Raw genomic sequence first — 19,592 nt, 5'->3', positions numbered from 1 at the left:
AACCTCTCACTATTTGTATTATGAGTTTTGTTTGGCATCTCTTTAACTCTTTGCAGTACTTCCGTACTCTGCCTAAAAGGACATACAATTCATGTTCTCCCAAGATGAGAAAATACAGGAATATAATTCCCCAGGGTGTATTTGGTGAGTGCCGATTGTGGTGTCGTTGGTTAAAAACTATGTTGTGAAACACGGAAGGGTTTGGGATGAACTATGCAGCTATAAAAAGATCAACTATCCATCTATCTATCTATCTATCTATCTATCTATCTATCTATCTATCTATCTATCTATCTATCTATCATCTATCTATCTATCTGTCTATCGTATCTATCTATCTATCTATCTATCTATCTATCTATCTATCTATCTATCTATCTATCTATCTATCATCTATCTATCTATCTATCTATCTATCTATCTATCATCTATCTATCATCTATCTATCGTATCTATCTACTGTATCTATCTATCTATCTATCTATCTACTATCTATCTATCTATCTATCTATCTATCTATCTATCTATCTATCTATCTATCTATCTATCTATATGCCTACCATACCCCCATGTGCAAATTAGGGTAATAATACTGCCTTACTTTGTGTGCATTGGCAAAACAGAATAATAGCGCTGGAAGGGAGCTTGGAGGTCTTCTAATCCAACCCCCTCCTCAAGCAGGAGACCCTATACTATTCTGGACAAAAGGTTTTCCAATCTCTTCTTTAAAACCTCCAGTGATGGAGCAGCAACCAGAACTTCCGAAGGCAGCTGTTCCACTGGTTAATTGTTCTCACCGTTAGGAAATTTCTCCTTAGCTCTAAGTTGACAATGTTTTCTATTGTCTAGGTTGACAATGTTGTTTTCTAGGAAATAAACACCGTAAAGTTGCTCTTTGGTGAGAGCTGCTTCTGCAATTGTTCTTATTTTTAGTTTGAGCTCTGCCCAAATTTGAGGCCAGTTGTGCCTCCTTTTGGCTGATCTCTGTGCTGTGTTAAATTATCCCACCACACCAGATCTGCAATCGGTAGCTCTGATGGTTAAGCCCATCATTCTGGTTATTGCTAACCACAACATGAAATATTGGCAATTTGCCAGTTGAGTGCTAACCGAAAACAGCAGCTGCTCCTTATTTGCATATTTAACCAAAGAGCTGTTAGCTGTGATTAACAGAGGCATGAAGAGGCAATGCGTGCGTTCATACCAACCGCACAGAGTGGCTTAATGACTAATGCGGGTATGCCCTATATCTATGGCATTTGGATTTTACCAGGTCAGTAGAATAAACCTTTAAGCTGCCAGAAAGCCATGATTTGAAGCAATGGAACAAAAACCCACAATCCAGGTCTATCTGTCATCTTTTCCTTTGGGTCTTTGGCCTGCCACACTTTCTATTTTTCTAGTAGGCATTTTCTATTGTGGGAAAATGGGAGAGGGGATTGTATGGAGTTAGATGATAGGTAGCCATAACAACATTATTTCTAGAAAGACAAGGTCATCCTTTGTCTTTGCACCTCTGCACCTGACCGGAACTGGATGGGTGGAACTGCCAGCATGGCAGTGGGAGATTGGACCATGTGATGGATTTGTGGGTGTGGGGGTAAGATCTTGAACTTTCAACTGGGTGGGGAAAACCGGGAAGCTTTCCGAGTCGGGTTTTCCCAGATGTGCCAACATGGCTCTCTTAATAAGTTGGAACTTTGAGAAATAGATTGCCTTGGACTCTGATTTACTTTTGGATGCTATTTGGAACCCTGACACTATCATATTTATGGCCAGAGTCAACAGCAGATGTAACACTTGCCTCTGTAGTGTTAGATCTGTAACACAAGTGAAAATGAACATGGAGAGGCCAGACCATTTCCTGTTGGTTAAGACTGAATGGATAACTACTACTATTACTACTACTACTACTACTACTACTACTACTACTACTACTACTACTACTCCTTCTCCTTCCTCCTCCTCTTCCTCCTCCTCCTCCCAACGCAATAGCAATAGCAATAGCAGCTAGACTTATATACCGCTTCATAGGGCTTTCAGCCCTCTCTAAGCGGTTTACAGAGTCAGCATATTGCCCCCAACAACAATCCGGGTCCTCATTTTACCCACCTCGGAAGGATGGAAGGCTGAGTCAACCCTGAGCCGGTGAGATTTGAACAGCCGAACTGCAGAACTGCAGTCAGCTGAAGTAGCCTGCAGTGCTACATTTAACCACTGCGCCACCTCCTCCTCCTTCTAACTCCTCCTCCTCCTCCTCCTCCTCTTCCTCCTCCTCCTCCTCCTCCTCCTCCTCCACCCTCTCCTCCTTTTCACAGACCCCATTCCCTCCAGTAGTACTGCTGATGTTACCTGGCTGGATAATGAAACATCTTCAAGAAAACAGCTAAGCTCAGAGAGCACCAAGGACTCCACAGTCTTCCTTGTCCTCTCCTCTTTCTCCTCTTTCTCCATCCTCTTCCTCCTCCTCCGTCAGGGTACAGGACTCGCTGCAGTTTTCTTGACAAGGTTTCAGAAGTGGCTTGCCGTTGTCTGCCATCTAGGGTTGAGAGAGAGTGGCTGGCCAAAGGTCACCCAGCTGGCTTTGTGCCTAAGGCAGGACGAGAATGGCTGCTCTCCCTGTTTCTAGCCTGACGCCTTAAACCTCTGCATCCAAACTTACTCGTACTTGGCGGTGTTTTAATTCCCAATAACGAGATTCCGGAGCCTCGGGAACTTTACATCATGGGGGAGGATGCTACGTAGGACGTCTCCACTGTAGGCTTGTGTCTAGGGGTGAAAATAAGGTGCAAAAGAGTGCGAACGGCGAAGATTGCACTGCAGTTAATCTGCCACATGGAACCGGGCCTCCAGCATTGCTCACTGCAAAGCATTTTGCAAATAAGGTTATGGCGCCCTAAGGAATAACGCGGCGGGATTATACAACACGATTCCCAGGGATGATTCTGAGTGGAAAATGGATCCATTGCTTCACACCTCCCCCCCCCCAAAAAAAAAATTACCAACATCCTCGGTTCTTATTTGCTGGCGGGGGGGGGGGGGGAAGGTCATTCTTTCCCTCACCTCTCATTCTGCGCCCACCCTCGCTCCCCCCGCCCTCCCCCAGCAGCTAGTTTCAACCTTGGGGAGAAGTAGCTCCAGATAGCCGCTGCTGCCTCTTTGTGTTGTGTTTGGTTCTGGTGTTATCTGTCGGAAGGCTGTTTTTTGCGGAATATTTGTCTTGTGTTTCTCTGCAAGCTGCCCTAGGCTGAAATGACAGGTCTCAAAGCAAACACGAAGCGGGTGGGTGGGGAAGAGAACGATCATTAATTGTCTGGCTTAGAACTGAAAGGTGAAGTTATCGGTAGCTCCCGCTATCATTTCTGGGCTCCTGATGTTTTGCTACCAGGCCCACTTCTATTTTTTGTGAGAGTTGTGGGGCAATCCATTTCAGTAGTCTCTGGCACTTCTGTTTTCCTCTCAGGATTGACCAGAGGTTCTTTGTTTTGAATGTCCTTCCCTCCTTCCTTTCTCCTCCCTCTCTGCCTCCCCTTTTCTCCCCCTCCCTCTTTATTTCCTGCTCCCCTCCCTCCCTTTCTTTTCTTCTCTCCTTCCTTCCATCCTTTTCTTCCTCTTCCTTCTTTCTCTCCTCCCTCCCTCTTCTTTTCTTCTTCCCTCCCTTCCCTTCCCTACCCTCCTTCCTCCCTCCCTCCTTCTCTCCAACTTCCTTTCCCCTTTTTCCTTCCTCCCCCTCCCCCCAACTTCCTTCCCCCTTTTTCCTTCCTCCCTCCCTTCTTCTCCCTTTCCCTGCCTTCCCTCTTCCTTCCTTCCTCCTTCCTTCCTTTCCTCCAAGTTCCATCTCCCTTTTTCCTCCCTCCCTCCCTCCCTTCCCCTTCCCTTCCCCTGCCTTCCCTTCCCTCTTCCTTCCTTCCTTTCCTCCAAATTCCCTCTCCCTTTATCCTCCCTCCCTCCCTTCCCCTTCCCTTTCCCTGCCTTCCCTTCCCTCTTCCTTCTTTCCTTCCTTCCTTCCTTCCTTTCCTCCAAGTTCCATCTCCCTTTTTCATCCCTCCCTCCCTTCCCCTTCCCTTTCCCGGCCTTCCCTTCCCCCTTCCTCCCTCCAATGCGTGTTGCCATGATATGATTTTGGGAAGCCAGGATAGTGCCGTCTACCAGAGGCTGGCTCTCACCGTCACTTTCATCCAAATGGAACGTAGAAATGCCCCTTCCAATTTGACTGGAGGCGCTACAGCCCGAACGCGTGCACAAGCGTTATGCCGTACACCTGCTTTTGTAGGGAGAGCTGCGTCTCCCGCTTCCCCCAAAGCTGCCTGAACTGGCATTTGTGATTCCTCACCGAATCCTGTGTTTCAGACGCTAATCTGCTGTGTCACTAACAAGTTGTATCATTTGAACCTTGCAGAGGAAGGCATCAATCATGAGTGCAAGCTGTGTAACCAGATGTTTGACTCTCCAGCAAAGCTCCTGTGTCACCTGATCGAGCACAGCTTCGAGGGGATGGGAGGCACATTCAAATGCCCTGTTTGTTTTACAGGTAAGACAGACGCTCCTAGACAAGCACTCCGCGTAATGTGGCTTGATCCGGAAACGGCCCATGGGGGAATTTTTTAAAAAACACACACTTTCTTTTCATGCAAGCTGGAAGGGTCGGGGAGACGGAATGGTGGCACGAAATAGAAACATCCTTTTTCAAGCTAGAGACACCCAGAAGCAGTGTTGTAATCCAAATTGTTTTTGCCACCGTTGCTGTGGGCGTGGCTTGGGGGAAGGTCATGTGACTAGTTGGGCGTGGCCAACTTTCCCCCGCTTTTTAAAGCATTTTTTTTTCCTGCCGGTTTGGGCAAATAGGCAGGAATTTAATGCTTTAAAAATTGGTGTGGCGGGGTGGGGAGAGAAAGCTTTGAGCTGTGCAATTGTCAGAAGCTTTTATTTTTCACTTTTTAAAGTATTTTTCTTTTCCTGCCTATTCGCCCAAACCGTCAGGAAAAAAAAATACTTTAAAAAGCAGGAAAAAAATCTTCCAACAATTATGAAACTCACAGGTGAGCCACACGATCCTTGGAAGCTTTTTTTATTTTTTTACTACCAGAACTAACAACAATCGTCCCTACTGGTTCAGCTGAAGTGGGCCGAACCAGGAGGATTTCACCCCTGCACACGGGGGAATTTTTTTTAAAAATACACTCTTCCTTTTCGTGCAAGCTAGGAGGGTCAGGGAGACGAAATCGTGGCACGCAATAGAAATATCCTTTTTCAAAGTAGAGACACCTGGAAGACAATCTCTTTCTCACCCTCGTACTTTTCACTTTAGGTCATCACCCACCCACCCCAATCATGGACACAAGCCTTTCAATATAGTCTCTAAATAAGTGGAGTAATTTACAATGTGGGATAGAGATTGCTCTCAGTATGGAAGGATGAGAATTGCCAACTTTCTTACCTTGAATTGGGATGGTTCTTTTGCAAATATCCTGGATGAAAAACCCACTGTTCCCAGCTAGTACCGTATTTTTCGGAGTATAAGACGCTCCAAAGTATAAGATGCATCTAGCTTTTGGAGAGGAAAACAAGGGGAGAAAAATCTGACTCTGCCTCCCAGCAATTTGCCTCCTTGCAACAAACAGCAAACAGTACAGACGATATACACTGTTTGTGGTATTACATTTCAGACTATACTTGTACAGATGCTGTTAAAACTGATGTGGCTTTCTGGAAGTATAGTTCTTCTCTGCTATTTAAAAGAAGATACAATAGCACTGGGCCTCTTCAGATCAAGTATTTATTTTAAAAAGCTTCTTCACTTTGTTAAACTGTCTAGAAGAATAATAAAGCAGTCTTTAAAAACTAAGTCTAATAATTTGAACCTTCTATAGGCATTTATTGTTGTTGACTTATCTCCTTGCAGCAAACAGCCTGATTAGCACAAGAAAAACAATCTGCTTCTGCCTCCCAGCAATTTGCTTGTCCCATTTTTCCTGTTTGCTGCAAGGAGGTAAATTGCTGGGAGGCAGAGGCCAAAGGGGTGTGGGACGGTGGGTGCACCCAAATTTTCACCCTCTTTTAAGGGGAAAAAAGGTGAGTCTTATACTCTGAAAAATACAGTATGTGGAAGATGCAGAGGGAGGGTTGCTGTAGAATGACTGGCCTGCCCAAGCTTGATAAATTACTTTTTTAATGTCTTTGTACTATAGCTAGTCCTCGACGTACGACAACAATGGAGTCCTGAATTTCCGTCACTAAACAAAAGCGAATTTTGCCCCATTTTACGACTTTTCCTGCCATAGCGGCTAAGCGAATCGCTGCGGTTGTTAAGATGGTAACCCGGTTGTTAAGTGAATCCCCATGGGCTCTGCTTATCAGACGGTCGCAAAGGGTGATCACAGTTAGTGGTTACTGGCGCACATGTGCGTGCCACGATCAGCTGGCCGGCACACATGCTCACACCAGAAAATGGAAGACCAGCTCTTCCACTTTCCGGCACGGCCGTGCGCACGAAGGCCAGCTGATTGTCGCTTGTGCATGTGTGCCAGAAACACAGAAGAGGAATGGGAAATGCCGTGTGTGCCAGGTGACATATCTCCGCATGCCACTTCAGGCACGTGTGCCATACGTTTCGCCATCACGACTATAGAAAATGTTGAAAGACAGTATCTTTGCTTATGGCAGCAGTACACTGTGTCTCTGACCATATTCTGATTGTTTTCTTTCCTTTAGTTTTTGTACAGGCAAATAAATTGCAGCAACATATTTTTGCTGTCCATGGACAAGAGGACAAAATTTACGATTGTTCGCAGTGTCCACAGAAGTTCTTTTTCCAGACCGAACTTCAGGTATGGCTACCTTTTTTTTCCCCCCCTTGTTCTCCAGAAAAGGATTGTGTACAAATTCCTTTTGCGCTATCCACTGCGATTATCTGCGAGAAATAAACTAATTGCGAGCAGGTATCAAGGCCCTCTCCGTCTAGGCTCCTCTTACCGCTCTCTGTTCCCGTAATCACAGGAAATTCTCTTCTCCTTGAGTGCAAGCTGCAAAACCTTCTGAAACCAGGCGCCATAAATAAATAAGGCCCGACAAGTTTAATCACTCGCTGTGAGAATTTCTTTTGGCAGTGTGCACCGCAATTCTACGAAAGCATAATGTAAATAATTTCTTCCCCTTGTTTAATAATTTAAGGAAGGATTAGCATACAAAAACCCAACCATCATGTTCCCCGTTCTTTCCCTTTCTTCCTTCACTTCTCCTCCCCTATCCTTCTTGGAATTCTGGTTTTCTTTCAGGTGAAATTACTGGCACCGCAAAAGGTTCTTCACCTGAGTATCCAAAATGCTATATATCAGCGGTCACCAACTGGTAGTCCATGGACCACTGGTGGTCCGTGGGAAAATTTTGGTGGTCCATAGAAAAATTATTTGCATTTTTTATATTGCACTAAATCAGGAGTCCTCAAACTATGGTTCCTGGGATGGATACCTGCAATGAATGTTTGCTGCAGAGAGTCTCCCCATTCGGGGGTATTTTTGCATGGATCAGAGGGGGCAGAAATGCCAACTTGGGTCTGCTTCAGCCTCCTGGTGCAAGACTTGGGGCGAAGGCTGGAGGGAAGCACCGCTGGTGGCAAAGAGCCGGAGGGCCTCGTTCCAGTGGGACTGCATCATGGCCTGGAACTGGCTGACCATCTAAGCCCGCTAAGCTTCCAGGCGCCAGTACCTGGCCTTGCATTCCCGCAGGTCTTCCCTCTGCTTGGAAAGCTTATGCTCCTAGTCGTCAGTGAGGTGCTTCTGCTGAGCCTCATTCTCTGTCAGATCCAATTTGAACTGAGCCATCTCTTTCTCATGGTGGCTACTTAGCTCCAGCAACTGCTTCCTGTTGGGGCCCTAAGGAGCCCAGGCAGGCGGGCGGGCAGTGGCTGGGAGGGGAGGGGCCCCTTGACATGAGTGAGATCGAGTTGGCCGTGCCCACCCAGTCACATGACCACCTAGCCACGCCCAACCAGCCAGTCATTAGGCAGATCCTATTAGTGGTCCGCTGAAGTTAAAATTAGGAATTTAGTGGTCCCTGAGGTCCGAAAGGTTGGTGACCCTGCTATATATAGTCATATTGTAGACTGGATATGGTCTACCAGCCAATGCCACCTGGCTACTACCCGGGGGGAGGGCCTTCTCTGTGGCAGCTCCGGCCCTTTGGAATGAACTCCCCGCAGGGATTCGGACCCTCACCTCTCTCCAGGCCTTCCGAAAAGCCGTTAAAACCTGGCTGTGTCGGCAGGCCTGGGGTTGATTAGTTCCCTTCCCCTCTCGATTTGTGTGGCTGTTGGTTATTTTTAAATGCTTGTATTTGTAGTTTTTGTGTTTCCCTTCCCTCCCTGGGTTTGTGCGCCGCCCTGAGTCCCGCTGGGAATAGGGCGGCATATAAATAAAACGAAACCTAAAACTCAGGAAGTTGGTTGTGACAGGAGGAAGCCAGAGGCATAAAGACCTCTCCTTAAGGCCACAAACCAAATCCTTCCTGTTGGGTATAAATTTAGGCAAATAGGAAATGCTAGAGAAAAAAAGGAGCCTGAAACCAAAAATGTAAACTTGGATTTCATCCTTTAAGATTCCATAGTTGTCTCTAAAGTCCTTGGATGGAACTCATAAAAATGAAGAAGGGGAAAAAGAGCCATCGTGCTAACTGGATCGAAGGGATTTAAGGGAACTACAAGTGAAATCAGGTTGGTTTTAGTTTTCGCTCCAGCTCTTTCTCAACCCAACTTGACTAACAGGATCTGGACCAGGAAAGAAAAATCATGCATCCTTAATGTAAACTCAAAAAGCAGGGTGGACATGGGATTGAGGAATTCCTTCTAGATCAGGGATATCCAACCTTGGATAATATTAAGGTTTGTGGACTTCAACTTTCAGATTTTGTGGCTAGAGAATTCTGAGAGTTGATGTCAACCGTGACCCGACAAATGCGCGCCGACAAAACTGCGTTGCTTAAACCGCAATGTCATCAGTGCACCGACAACAGCGTGCCGACAACAGCATGCCGACAACAGTGCGCCGACAGAAGCGTGATTTAAGTTAAGGTAAGGGTTAGGTTTAGGGTTAGGTTTAGGGTTAGGTTTAGGGTTAGGTTTAGGGTTAGGGTTAGGGTTAGGGTTAGGGTTAGGTTTACAGTGCGCTTCTGTCAGCGCGCTTCTGTTGTCGGCGCGCTTCAGTGCTCATTCGTCGGCACGGTTTAGAACTCGCGGTTTTGTCACCGCGGTTTAATCGGGCGCGCTTTTGTCGGTCGCCCTTTTGTCAACGAACTGACATCAACAGGTCTTAAAGCTGCCAAGTTTGGACCCTCCCGCTCTTCAGATTAACAACATTAAGGATGATGAATGCAATCCTTCTCTGTCTCGTTCAATGCCATCTGGAGAAGAATCAAACTTAGCTACACAGAGGCCTGGTCAAAGTTTCTCTTCATTCTGCATTAATAAACCAAGTTAAGGGGGGATTGGACTAGACGACCTCCAAGGTCCTTTCCAACTCTGCTATTGTATTATTAACTTGATGTCTCCCTAGCTCCCAGATTAATACACATATTAGAAGGCAGGATCTGGATGTTTCATTTCTTCAGATTTTGCAATGCAGCCCGACCTTCAGATGATTGGGTATTTTTTTTTAAAAAAAATAAAATTTAGGAGAAAAGACCTTTGCGAAGTGAGACATTTTGCTTTTTAAAAATGGGAAAAAATCTGGCAGATGTTCACACATTGCAGTGAATGTGGAAGTGGAGCCAAGGTATGAATGGAGATGTGTGAAATTAACATTGAAATGGACTGACCTACCCAGGTCTGGCAGATATACATATGTATAAACTGTTCTTCACCAACCTGGCAGTCTCCATATATGGCACCTATTCGTTGGACTCCATAGCTAACGGCTATGACTGATTTGGAATTCTGGCGGTTGCACTCTGAGCACACCTGGGAGCCACCAGGTAGGGGAAGACTAGCCAAGGTTTCTTTCTGCCAATTCACATATGAGGTGGGAAGCCTGTGGCTCTTCTACTTTGGCCTACGGATTCAGTTCGCATGAGTAAATCTTGCTCAGTTAACCAACAAATGCTAAGCCCTGAACAAAAGGAAATGGATTGTTAGAAAGGAATGATTTTAGCAGAAACTGTTTTGTGTATGATGATGCTGATCGGTGCCCCCATCCTGGGTACCACGCTAAGAAGGATTCAGACGCAGGGGAAAAGATTTTTAAAAAAAACAAATATACAGAAATGAGAGCAATGAAGGGATTGGAAATGGAAGGAAGTGATGGAAGGTTTGAACTCTTCAAATACATAGCAAAACGTAGAAATCTTCACCCATTTAAGTCCAAAGCCAATAAGATACCTCAGAGCAAGGATGAGTCTGCACCTGTTTAAAGAAGCTGTGTGTTTCTCAAGGGTTACAAGAGTAGGCAGACAATTAAGTCAAGAACAAAGCAAGGTGAGAGCTTCAAGTGTCTCCACCCTTTTTGGCACCTCTTTAAAATTGTGCATTTTCCTGGGATTGCACAGCTACTGTGTGAGCCCTGGACAGGACATCTTCTTGAAGGAGGCATCAACAGGAGCACTGCGTGCACCCCTGTCTGTTCTGAGGAAAGGTTTGGGATTTGGATTTGAGGCTCTTCACGTCTCTAAGGAAACAGAGGAAGGGGGAGAGAGGGAGGGAGGGGGAGAGAGAAAGAAAGAGGGAAGGAGGAGAGAGAGCGAGAGATTATGCCTCTCAAGGTATGGAATTATGGGTAGAAGTTATAGAAAGACAGATCTCAAATACATGTGAGAAACGCCTTAACATTAAGAACGGGATAAGCAATGATTGAGAGACACGGTGAGCTTTCCTTTGTTGGACAGTCGTCTTTTCGGGCAAATAAATTTTCTGCACCTAGCAAGGGGGTAGATTCTGTGGCTTAAGCAGCCCCTGATATCTCTGGGACCTCAGATGAGCATTGCCTACATGGTGCACCAAGATAGGTCTGCAGATATGGTGCAACAGATATGGGTTTAATAAAGGAGATGATTTGGAGCTCAGGGTTGATATGAGGGGTCCCTGGTTCTCTCTGAGCTCGCTTGTTTTCTTGCAGATGTTTAATGACCCAAATTAGGTAACCTCATCAGGGCTAGAAGGACATGGGATTTGCAGGGAGGAAGAGGAGGAGGAAGCTGAGCTCTTTGGGGCTCTCTGAGCTTGCTTGTTTTCTTGCAGACGTTCCATTATCCAAGCTAGTTAACATCTTCATCATCATCAGTTTGTCAGTTCTTCCAGCGCTTGAAAATGCAGACCAAGGATGGCCTCTTTTACTGGTTGCCAAGCCTGTTGGAGGACAGCGTCGGTCCTTGATTAATCATGATTCAAACGCGTATGGCAGTGCTTGGGCTGCGCTAACCCAAACACCCCGGTTAAATTCTTTCCCTTCTGCAGTTCCGCAGTTCTTTTGAAGTTGTGTTTTGAGCGGGATATTTTTTTTTTTTTTGCTTTCTTTCTTTTTTGGGTTTTCATCTTGCCTCGCCATTTCACAGCAGGGGTGTCAGTGACAGCTGCAGTCGGGGTTCCCCTGATGCTCTTAAATACCTGAGGCCAGCCTCTGGCACAAAAACTCCGGGCATTCCCCCTTGGATGCCTGCACCCTCCTGTTCTAGCAATCTGTGGCTGAACAGATGTGAGTTTGGCTCTGTGCAAAAAAAAAAGGAGATATTTTTTTTCCCGGAGACTCGGTCCTAGATTAGTCGCTACTAAAATAGCCTCCAAGAGGCGAAAATTGACCTTCAGCAAGGTGCTTGCTCAGAGGTGAATAAGTATTCTGGGTTTTTTTGTTTTGCAAATGGATGTAGCCCTCCCAGTGTCGCATCCTTCCTAAATTCCAACATTTTGGTTTCTTTTTTTCAAAGGTGTTTTTAAGAGATCACCCCGAACATTCCCTTTCTTGGCACGGCTCACTCTTTATATGTTAAAGGTAAAGGTTTTCCTTGCACATATGTGAGCCAGAGGTGGGTTGCGCCCAGTTTGGCCGAATCAATAGTGGTATTTTGGCCTGGGTTGCAGAACCGGCAGCAACCCAGGCTGGCCACGCCCCCAAACTGATTCTCCAGTTGCCACAATTGTTGCCGACATGTTTAGTACTGCATGCTCAGTACACTGTAAATTGTTCTGCTCAACAATTTACATTGAACTGCACACACACGTGCAGCGAACCAGTAGTAAAACCGGGAGCAAGCCACCTCTGATGTGTGCTACTCATTCCCGACTCTAGTGGGCGGTGCTCATCTCCATTTCAAAGCCAAAGAGCCAGCATTGTCCGAAGACATCCCCGTGGTCATGTGGCCGGCATGACTCAACACCGAAGGCGCATGGAGAGCTGTTACCTTCCCATCCAAGGTGGTCCCTATTTTTATACTTGCATTTTTACGTGCTTTCAAACTGCTCAGTTGGCAGAAGCTGGGACAAGTAATGGGAGCTCACTCCATTACGTGATGCTAGGGATTCGAACTGCCAATGTTTCTGATTGACAGGGTTAGCGTCTTAGCCCCTGAGCCATCTTCTTTGTATGTTAATAGGCTTTAAAAATTCTTCTCCCCATATCACTCCAGCTTCCTTTGCTTGAGAAGCGATAAAACACGATGCACTTAAACTCCGCCAACAATGGCCGGATGTATGCATCTGTGTGTATTTTTTTTCTTCCCCTTCTCCAATTCCCAGGCTGCCGCCTCTTCTCTCCTGCTGTCAGCCAGTGGAAGGGAGGGTTGATCTTTTCACTTTGTTGATTTTTGCGCTCATTCGAGCCTCTCAGGGATTCTCTCCCGTTCACCTTGTACCAGCAATCTCATTTGCATAAGTTACAAAAGTTTTAACTGTACCTTGTTAATATTTGAATAGAGTTGGCAGATGTTTTTTTTCCTCCTTCCCCTTGGTTTCCATGCCATTCATATCCTGGTTTGAAAACAAAATCTAGTCAGTGACTTGATTGCGTCTGTTAACCAGCACAAGATAAAATCAGGGCTGTGGTTCGGGAAAGGTCGATGAGTTTTTAAAATCAAAATGGGAGAGAGCTTCCCCACCCCCACCTCCACCACACCCTTGTTGCTTTTTTTGCCATTGCTGTAGTGGTCACAAATAATTTTTTATCAAACCCATATTTTGAAGGGGAAAGTGCTTTATTACAAGAGCAGCAATAGTGGAATTCGATTTTTTTTTTTACTACTGGTTCTGTGGGGGTGGTCTGGCTTGGTGGGCATAGCTTGGTGGGGGTGGCAGGGCAAGGATACTGTAAAATCCCCATTCCCTCCCCACTCCAGGGCAAGGATACTGTAAAATCCCCATTCCCTCCCCATTCCAGGGCAAGGATACTGTAAAATCCCCATTTCCCCCACTCCAGGGCAAGGATACTGTAAAATCCCAATTTCTCCCACTCCAGGGCAAGGATACTGTAAAATCCCCATTCCCTCCCCACTCCAGGGAAAGGATACTGTAAAATCCCCATTTCCACCTCACTCCAGGGCAAGGATACTGTAAAATCACCATTTCCCCCACTCCAGTGCAAAGATACTGTAAAATCTCCATTCCCTCCCCACTCCAGGGCAAGGATACTGTAAAATCCCAATTTCTCCCACTCCAGGGCAAGGATACTGTAAAATCCCCATTCCCTCCCCACTCCAGGGAAAGGATACTGTAAAATCCCCATTTCCACCTCACTCCAGGGCAAGGATACTGTAAAATCACCATTTCCCCCACTCCAGGGCAAAGATACTGTAAAATCTCCATTCCCTCCCCACTCCAGGGCAAGGATACTGTAAAATCCCCATTTCCTCCACTCCAGGGCAAGGATACTGTAAAATCCCCATTTCCTCCACTCCAGGGAAAGAATACTGTAAAATCTCCATTCCCTCCCCACTCCTGGGGGAAGGATACTGTAAAATCCCCATTTCCACCTCACTCCAGGGCAAGGATACTGTAAAATCCCCATTTCCTCCACTCCAGGGCAAGGATACTGTAAAATCCCCATTTCCTCCACTCCAGGGAAAGGATACTGTAAAATCTCCATTCCCTCCCCACTCCTGGGGGAAGGATACTATAAAATCCCCATTCCCTCCCCACTCCAGGGCAAGGATACTGTAAAATCCTCATTTCCCCCACTCCAGAGCAAGGATACTGTAAAATCCCCATTCCCTCCCCACCCCACTAATCTGCTTTCCAGCTCCATCCTCCTGTGCAGAGCAACAGTAGAAAATCCAGCCAATTAGCTAGGACTCGGGAGGCAGAGAATTGATGGGGCGCGGCCAGCCATAGGTGGTATTTTCCGGTTCTCTGAACTACTCAATATTTCTGCTACCAGTTCTCCAGAACCGTCTGAATACCCCCTCTGAAGAGCAGTAATTCAGACTTGCAAAGGGACTTGCCTTCAATAAGAGGATTGTGTGAACAGATGAAAATATCTGTTGCTGAGGGATGAATTGTGAAATCCAGGGTCCTCTCTGAACTTGGTGGTTTATTTGCAGAAATGTCATCTGTATGTTGTATGTTGAGGTAGTCCTCAACATACAACAGTTTGCTTGGTGACCCTGAAAGACACTGAAAGAAAGTGACCCAGGACTGTTCTCCACACTGACAGCCACTGCAGGATCTCCATGGTCACATGATCAAAATTCGGATGCTCAGCAACTGACTCATATTTATGAGAGTTTCGGTGTCGTGTGGTCATGTGATCCCCTTTTGCAACGTTCGGAGAAGCGAAGTCCACGGGGGAAGACAGATTCCCTTAACAGCCATGTTACTGACTTAACTGCAGTGATTCACTCAAGATCGATACATATAAAGAGCTGTGGTGGTGCAGTGGTGAGAGTGGAGTACTGCAGGCTACTTCAGCTGACTGCTAGCTGCAATTCGGCAGTTCAAATCTCACCAGGCTCAAGGTTGACTCATCCTTCCATCCTTCCGAGGTGGGTAAAATGAGGACCCAGATTGTTGGGGGCAACAGGCTGACTCTGTAAACTGCTTAGAGAGGGCTGTAAAGCACTATGAAGCGGTATATAAGTCTATGTTATTGCTATAATACATCGGGAAGCAGTTAATAAGTACACACATTTACGGAAGCTAAATGTGATCTCCTGAATGTTAATAAAAGATGAGGCATTAGAAGGAAACTGGTGGAGGTTAGATATATTTTGCAGCTCTAGGATGAGATTTAATGAGGGCTTAAAATAGCTGAAATAGGATAAATTTCTGCTAAGCAAATTATTTGCCATACTTCGCGGAAGCTTATTTTATCCACAAGTAGAAGGACTTGACTATTACTAATTCTAGATTACATTTAATGACTATGGGAACATGTTGGCTCCTGGGTTAATTTTGAAGCGAATGTAAAAGAAGGGAAGGAAGCCATCTACTTTTGAACAGAAGAAGAATAGATCCCTCCTAAATTAGCCGCAAATTCCTTCAAACATCTCCTTACAGCTGCTTAATTTGCTGGTTGGATAGGATTTCTATGGAACCGCTAAAAGGAGATGATTCCTGCTAGGGGTGGGCTTCCAAACTGTTAGCAAGGAGGTTCTCTGCCCGATTTCTGGGTGGGCATGGCCATCGTAACCATGTAACAGAGAGAGCTCCCGTTACTTGTCCCAGCTTCTGCCAACCTAGCAGTTCGAAAGCACGTAAAAAATGCAAGTAGAAAAATAGGAACCATCTTTGGTGGGAAGGGAACAGCGTTCTGTGTGCCTTCCGGGTTGAGTCATGCCAGCCACATGACCACGGGGACGTCTTCGGACAATACTGGCTCTTCAGCTTTGAAATGGAGATGAGCACTGCCCCCTGGAGTCAGGAACAACTAGCACATATGTCTTTATCTTTACCTATAAAAAGCAGCATTAAACCCAGAACATTTTCATATAATGAAAATTAAACATGGTTAACACACTTGCTCTTTCATTATGTATTTTCTAATATGTTAAAAATTACAATTCGGTCACAGCATTGGGAGATTGTTAGGGTTTTACATTACCCAAAACCCTGGGTGAACTACAGATAACTTTGGATCTCAAGTCATGCACCTCTATGTTAAGTGATCATTACCTGCTAGAAAAGTGAACAGTTAACAGAGTTCCATAATGAAACTATAATCAAGCAACTATGCATACAATTTATTATGAATTGCCGTTCACCCCTTAGGGAATCCTCCAACTATGTAAGCAAACAGTGGGTTTGTCTGGCTGTCTTGTACTGTTAAGACAATTTTCTCTTTGAGAATGTAAGGTGTTTATTATAAAATACAGTGTAGTTATAACCTTCTCAGAGCCTTTGTTAATTTTCTGATTGAGTCAAAGTGATAAAGCTGGAATATTCTCAGCAAGGAGCAAAGCACCAGGCCAATATTTGCTGGCTTGGAAGCTAAGCCTGGTTGGGCCTGATTAATACTTGAAATGGAAGATTTCTAGGAAATCTTAGGATGGATAGATGGGTGGGTGAGTGGCAGGGGTGGGTTTCAAAAATTGTTCGAACCTACTCTGTGGGCGTGGCCTCCTTTGTGGGAGTGGCTTGCTGCCCATGTGACTGGATGGGAGTGGCTTGCCACCCATGTGACCAGATGGGAGTGGCCTGCCACCCATGTGACCTGGTGGGAGTGGCCAAGACGATGTTATTACTAGATATTACTAATTACTAGATATTATTAATATTACTAGATCATTATTAATGCATAGATAACTGTGGGACATTACACACCCACCCACACCCACAAACTATGACAGTGCTAGGAAAACACCAAAAAAATAAAAATCCCCCCCCCCCCCCAAAAAAGACTGCCAATGAAACCAGGTTTTTTTTCCTAAGCCTAAGAACAGGAAAGACAAAGTCACTGGAATAAAACCATCAAGGCAATGTGGAAATTATAAAGGACAGGCACTCACAGAACCATCAACCACCTCAGAATTACCTAAACAAGTAAGGTGACCAGATTTTCAGATTGGTAAAGAGGGACACCATTGACCGGGGGTGGGGAGCTAGGCCGCGGCACTTACTGCCAGCCCGCGACCTCGCTAGGGACGTCTGGTCACCTTAATTATATACATCCTCTCTCTCTATCCATCCATCCATCTGTCTGTCTATCTGCCTGCCTATCTAGTTATGGTATCCCTCTCCCTCTTTCCCCCTCTCTTTCTCCATCCATCTATCTGCTTGCCTACCTATCTCTCTCTCTTTCTCTCTATCCATCCGTCTGTCTGCCTGCCTATCTGTCTATCTAGTTATGGTCTCTTTCTCTCTCTCCCTCTCCCTCCCTCATCTCATTATCATCTATCTCAGTGTTTCTCCACCTTTTTATAAAAATAATTTTTGTATTTATTTTTTGTTACATAGACGACACATACCCACAACAATAAAAACAAAACAAAACAAAAAGAAAAAAACCCATCATCACATATAGCATGTCGTTTGGTTACAAGTGTTTTAACATTTATCATTCTTATACATTTATTATTTCATTTAATAGGTTATAATATACAGTTTGGGTTGCTTTGTTTACCACCCCTTCCTCCTGTTATAACACCACCTTATTTTCCCTTTCTTTTCTCCCTTCCTCCCTTCTCTACTTTCTTCCTTCCTGCTCTCCTTCCCCTTCCTTCTTCCCTTACCTTTCTCCTACTCCTGCTCTTCCTCTTCCCCTTTCTACCCTCTCTCCCCCTCTTTCTCTCCTTTCCATCCTCCTCTCCTTACCTCTTTCTTCTTTCCCCCATCTTCCTTTCATTCTCTCCTCCTTTCTCCCAACTCCCTTTCTGGGAGTTGAAGTCCACACACTTTCAAGTCTCCAAGGTGGAGAAAGACTGATCTATCTAATTAATATAATTATTTCTCCCTCTCTTTTTCACTCTCTTTCCAGCGCACACATGCAAATGCATAGGGCAGCCCACCTCACACACAGGTAACTCCGGGCGGCTTATGGGAAGAGGACAGCCGACCACTCACCCACGCGGGGGGGGGGGGGGAGGATTTCGCCAAGAAAAGTTAACTTTCCTGCGAAAGGGGCCGGCAGCCTCTCAGCTCTTCCCGGCCGGGGAGAGCTCCCACCACTTCCACTCCTGCGACCCTCCTCCCGCCTCCTCAGAGCTTCAAGCAAGCTAACTGGGAAGGCCGGGGAAGAGGAAGAAGTGGCGGCGCGAGGTCAGCGGTCCTTGGGGGCGCGGCGGAAGCCCTGACAAAGCGCCCCTTTCCCAGCTCTGCTGAGGGCGGAAGGGGAGGAGGAGGTTCCTGCAGCCGCCAAGGCGGGAAAGGTGCGCTTTGACAGAGCTTCCACAGCCCTGCCAAAGCGCCCCTTTCCCGGCTCAGCTGCCGTTGCTGCTACTCAGGGCAGAAGGGGAGGAGGAGGAGGAGGAGGAAGATAAAGCGGCGGGGTGGTTCCTGCAGCCGCCGAGGCGGGAAAGGTGCGCTTTGACAGGGCTTCCTCTCCGGAGAGGCGTTTTTTAAAAAGAAAAACCCTGCAGGCACCCAGCGACAGGGGCTAGGAGCTAGGAACCCGGAAGTTAATTACTTCCGGGTTCACTGACGAACCGGATCGCAAGAACCGGTGCGAACCGGGAGGAACCCACCCCTGGTGAGTGGGTAGCAGAGGTAGGTTCCTACCAGTTCGCACCAGTTCGGTAGGACCAGTTCGTCAAATCTACCGAACTGGTTAGAAGAGGTTCCACCAGTGGACCCAGAAAGCAGGCCACACCTACAGAAGAGGTTCCAAAAAAATTTGAAACTCTCTCTCTCTCTCTCTCTCTCTCTCTCTCTCTCTCTCACACACACACACACACACACACACACACACAGATAGACTCACACAGAGAGAGAAAGAGAAAGAAAGGAAGAAAGAAAGAAATAAAAAAGAAAGAAAAAGAGATGAAAGAAAAAAGGAAAAAGGGACAGAGAGACAAAAGGAAGGAAAGAGAGAGAGAGAGGGAAAGAAAGAAAGAAAGGAAGGAAGGAAGGAAGAAAGAAAGAAAGAAAGAAAGAAAGAAAGAAAGAAAGAAAGAAAGAAAGAAAACACATGGCCAGCAAGCCACTGCCACCAGGTCACATGGCCGTCAAGCCACTCCCACAGAGTAGGTTCGAAAAAATTTTGAAACCTATCACTGGTGGGTAGGTGGATGGATGGATGGGTAGGTGGGTGGATGGACAGGTGGGTGAGTGAGTGCATGGATGGATGATACAGAGATGGACTTTTTCTGCCACAGCATATTCCCCAATTAGATCTTTCTGGCTCCATGACTTCTTTCAACTTTAGTTTGTTGAAGGCATTTTGGCTTATCCGACTAATATAGACAATACATTTTCTATGGAATGAGATCTGCTTCTCAGTGGGAAATGTTGGGGTTTGGGTTTTTTTGTTTTTGCTTTTCACAGGGTTGCTATTTTTATGTTGGTTATTTTTGCAGTTCTGCTGTTGGGTATGATTATTTCTAAAATAGATTATGAAGGCTACAGGTTATAATCCACAATCGCACTTGGGCATTGCTCTTGTCAAGAATTAGGGGCGGCCTTTTCCCCGCGTTTCCCGTTGAGTTCCCAATCTATTCACTTTGTTGCACAGAACTCAATCCTTGCTGAATAA

The 19,592-nt window shown here is 45.9% G+C and overlaps 1 protein-coding gene across 2 annotated transcripts in view; it reads left to right on the top strand.

The window, feature by feature from the left end:
* The window catches only part of ZNF423 (zinc finger protein 423), a 316,344-nt gene that overhangs the window by 265,831 nt on the left and 30,921 nt on the right, over window positions 1–19,592 (top strand). For both annotated transcript variants that reach the window (XM_032231464.1, XM_032231463.1), the window contains 2 exons: window positions 4,400–4,531; window positions 6,712–6,827. In XM_032231464.1, coding sequence (XP_032087355.1) covers window positions 4,400–4,531; window positions 6,712–6,827 — 248 coding nt within the window. The remainder of the gene's footprint in view (window positions 1–4,399; window positions 4,532–6,711; window positions 6,828–19,592) is intronic.

This window comes from Thamnophis elegans, chromosome 14 (genome assembly GCF_009769535.1).
Source record: "Thamnophis elegans isolate rThaEle1 chromosome 14, rThaEle1.pri, whole genome shotgun sequence".
In the NCBI taxonomy this organism is placed as follows: Eukaryota; Metazoa; Chordata; class Lepidosauria; order Squamata; family Colubridae; genus Thamnophis; species Thamnophis elegans.
Note: the sequence above shows the minus strand (reverse complement) of the source record. Positions and strands in the feature narration are given on the sequence as shown.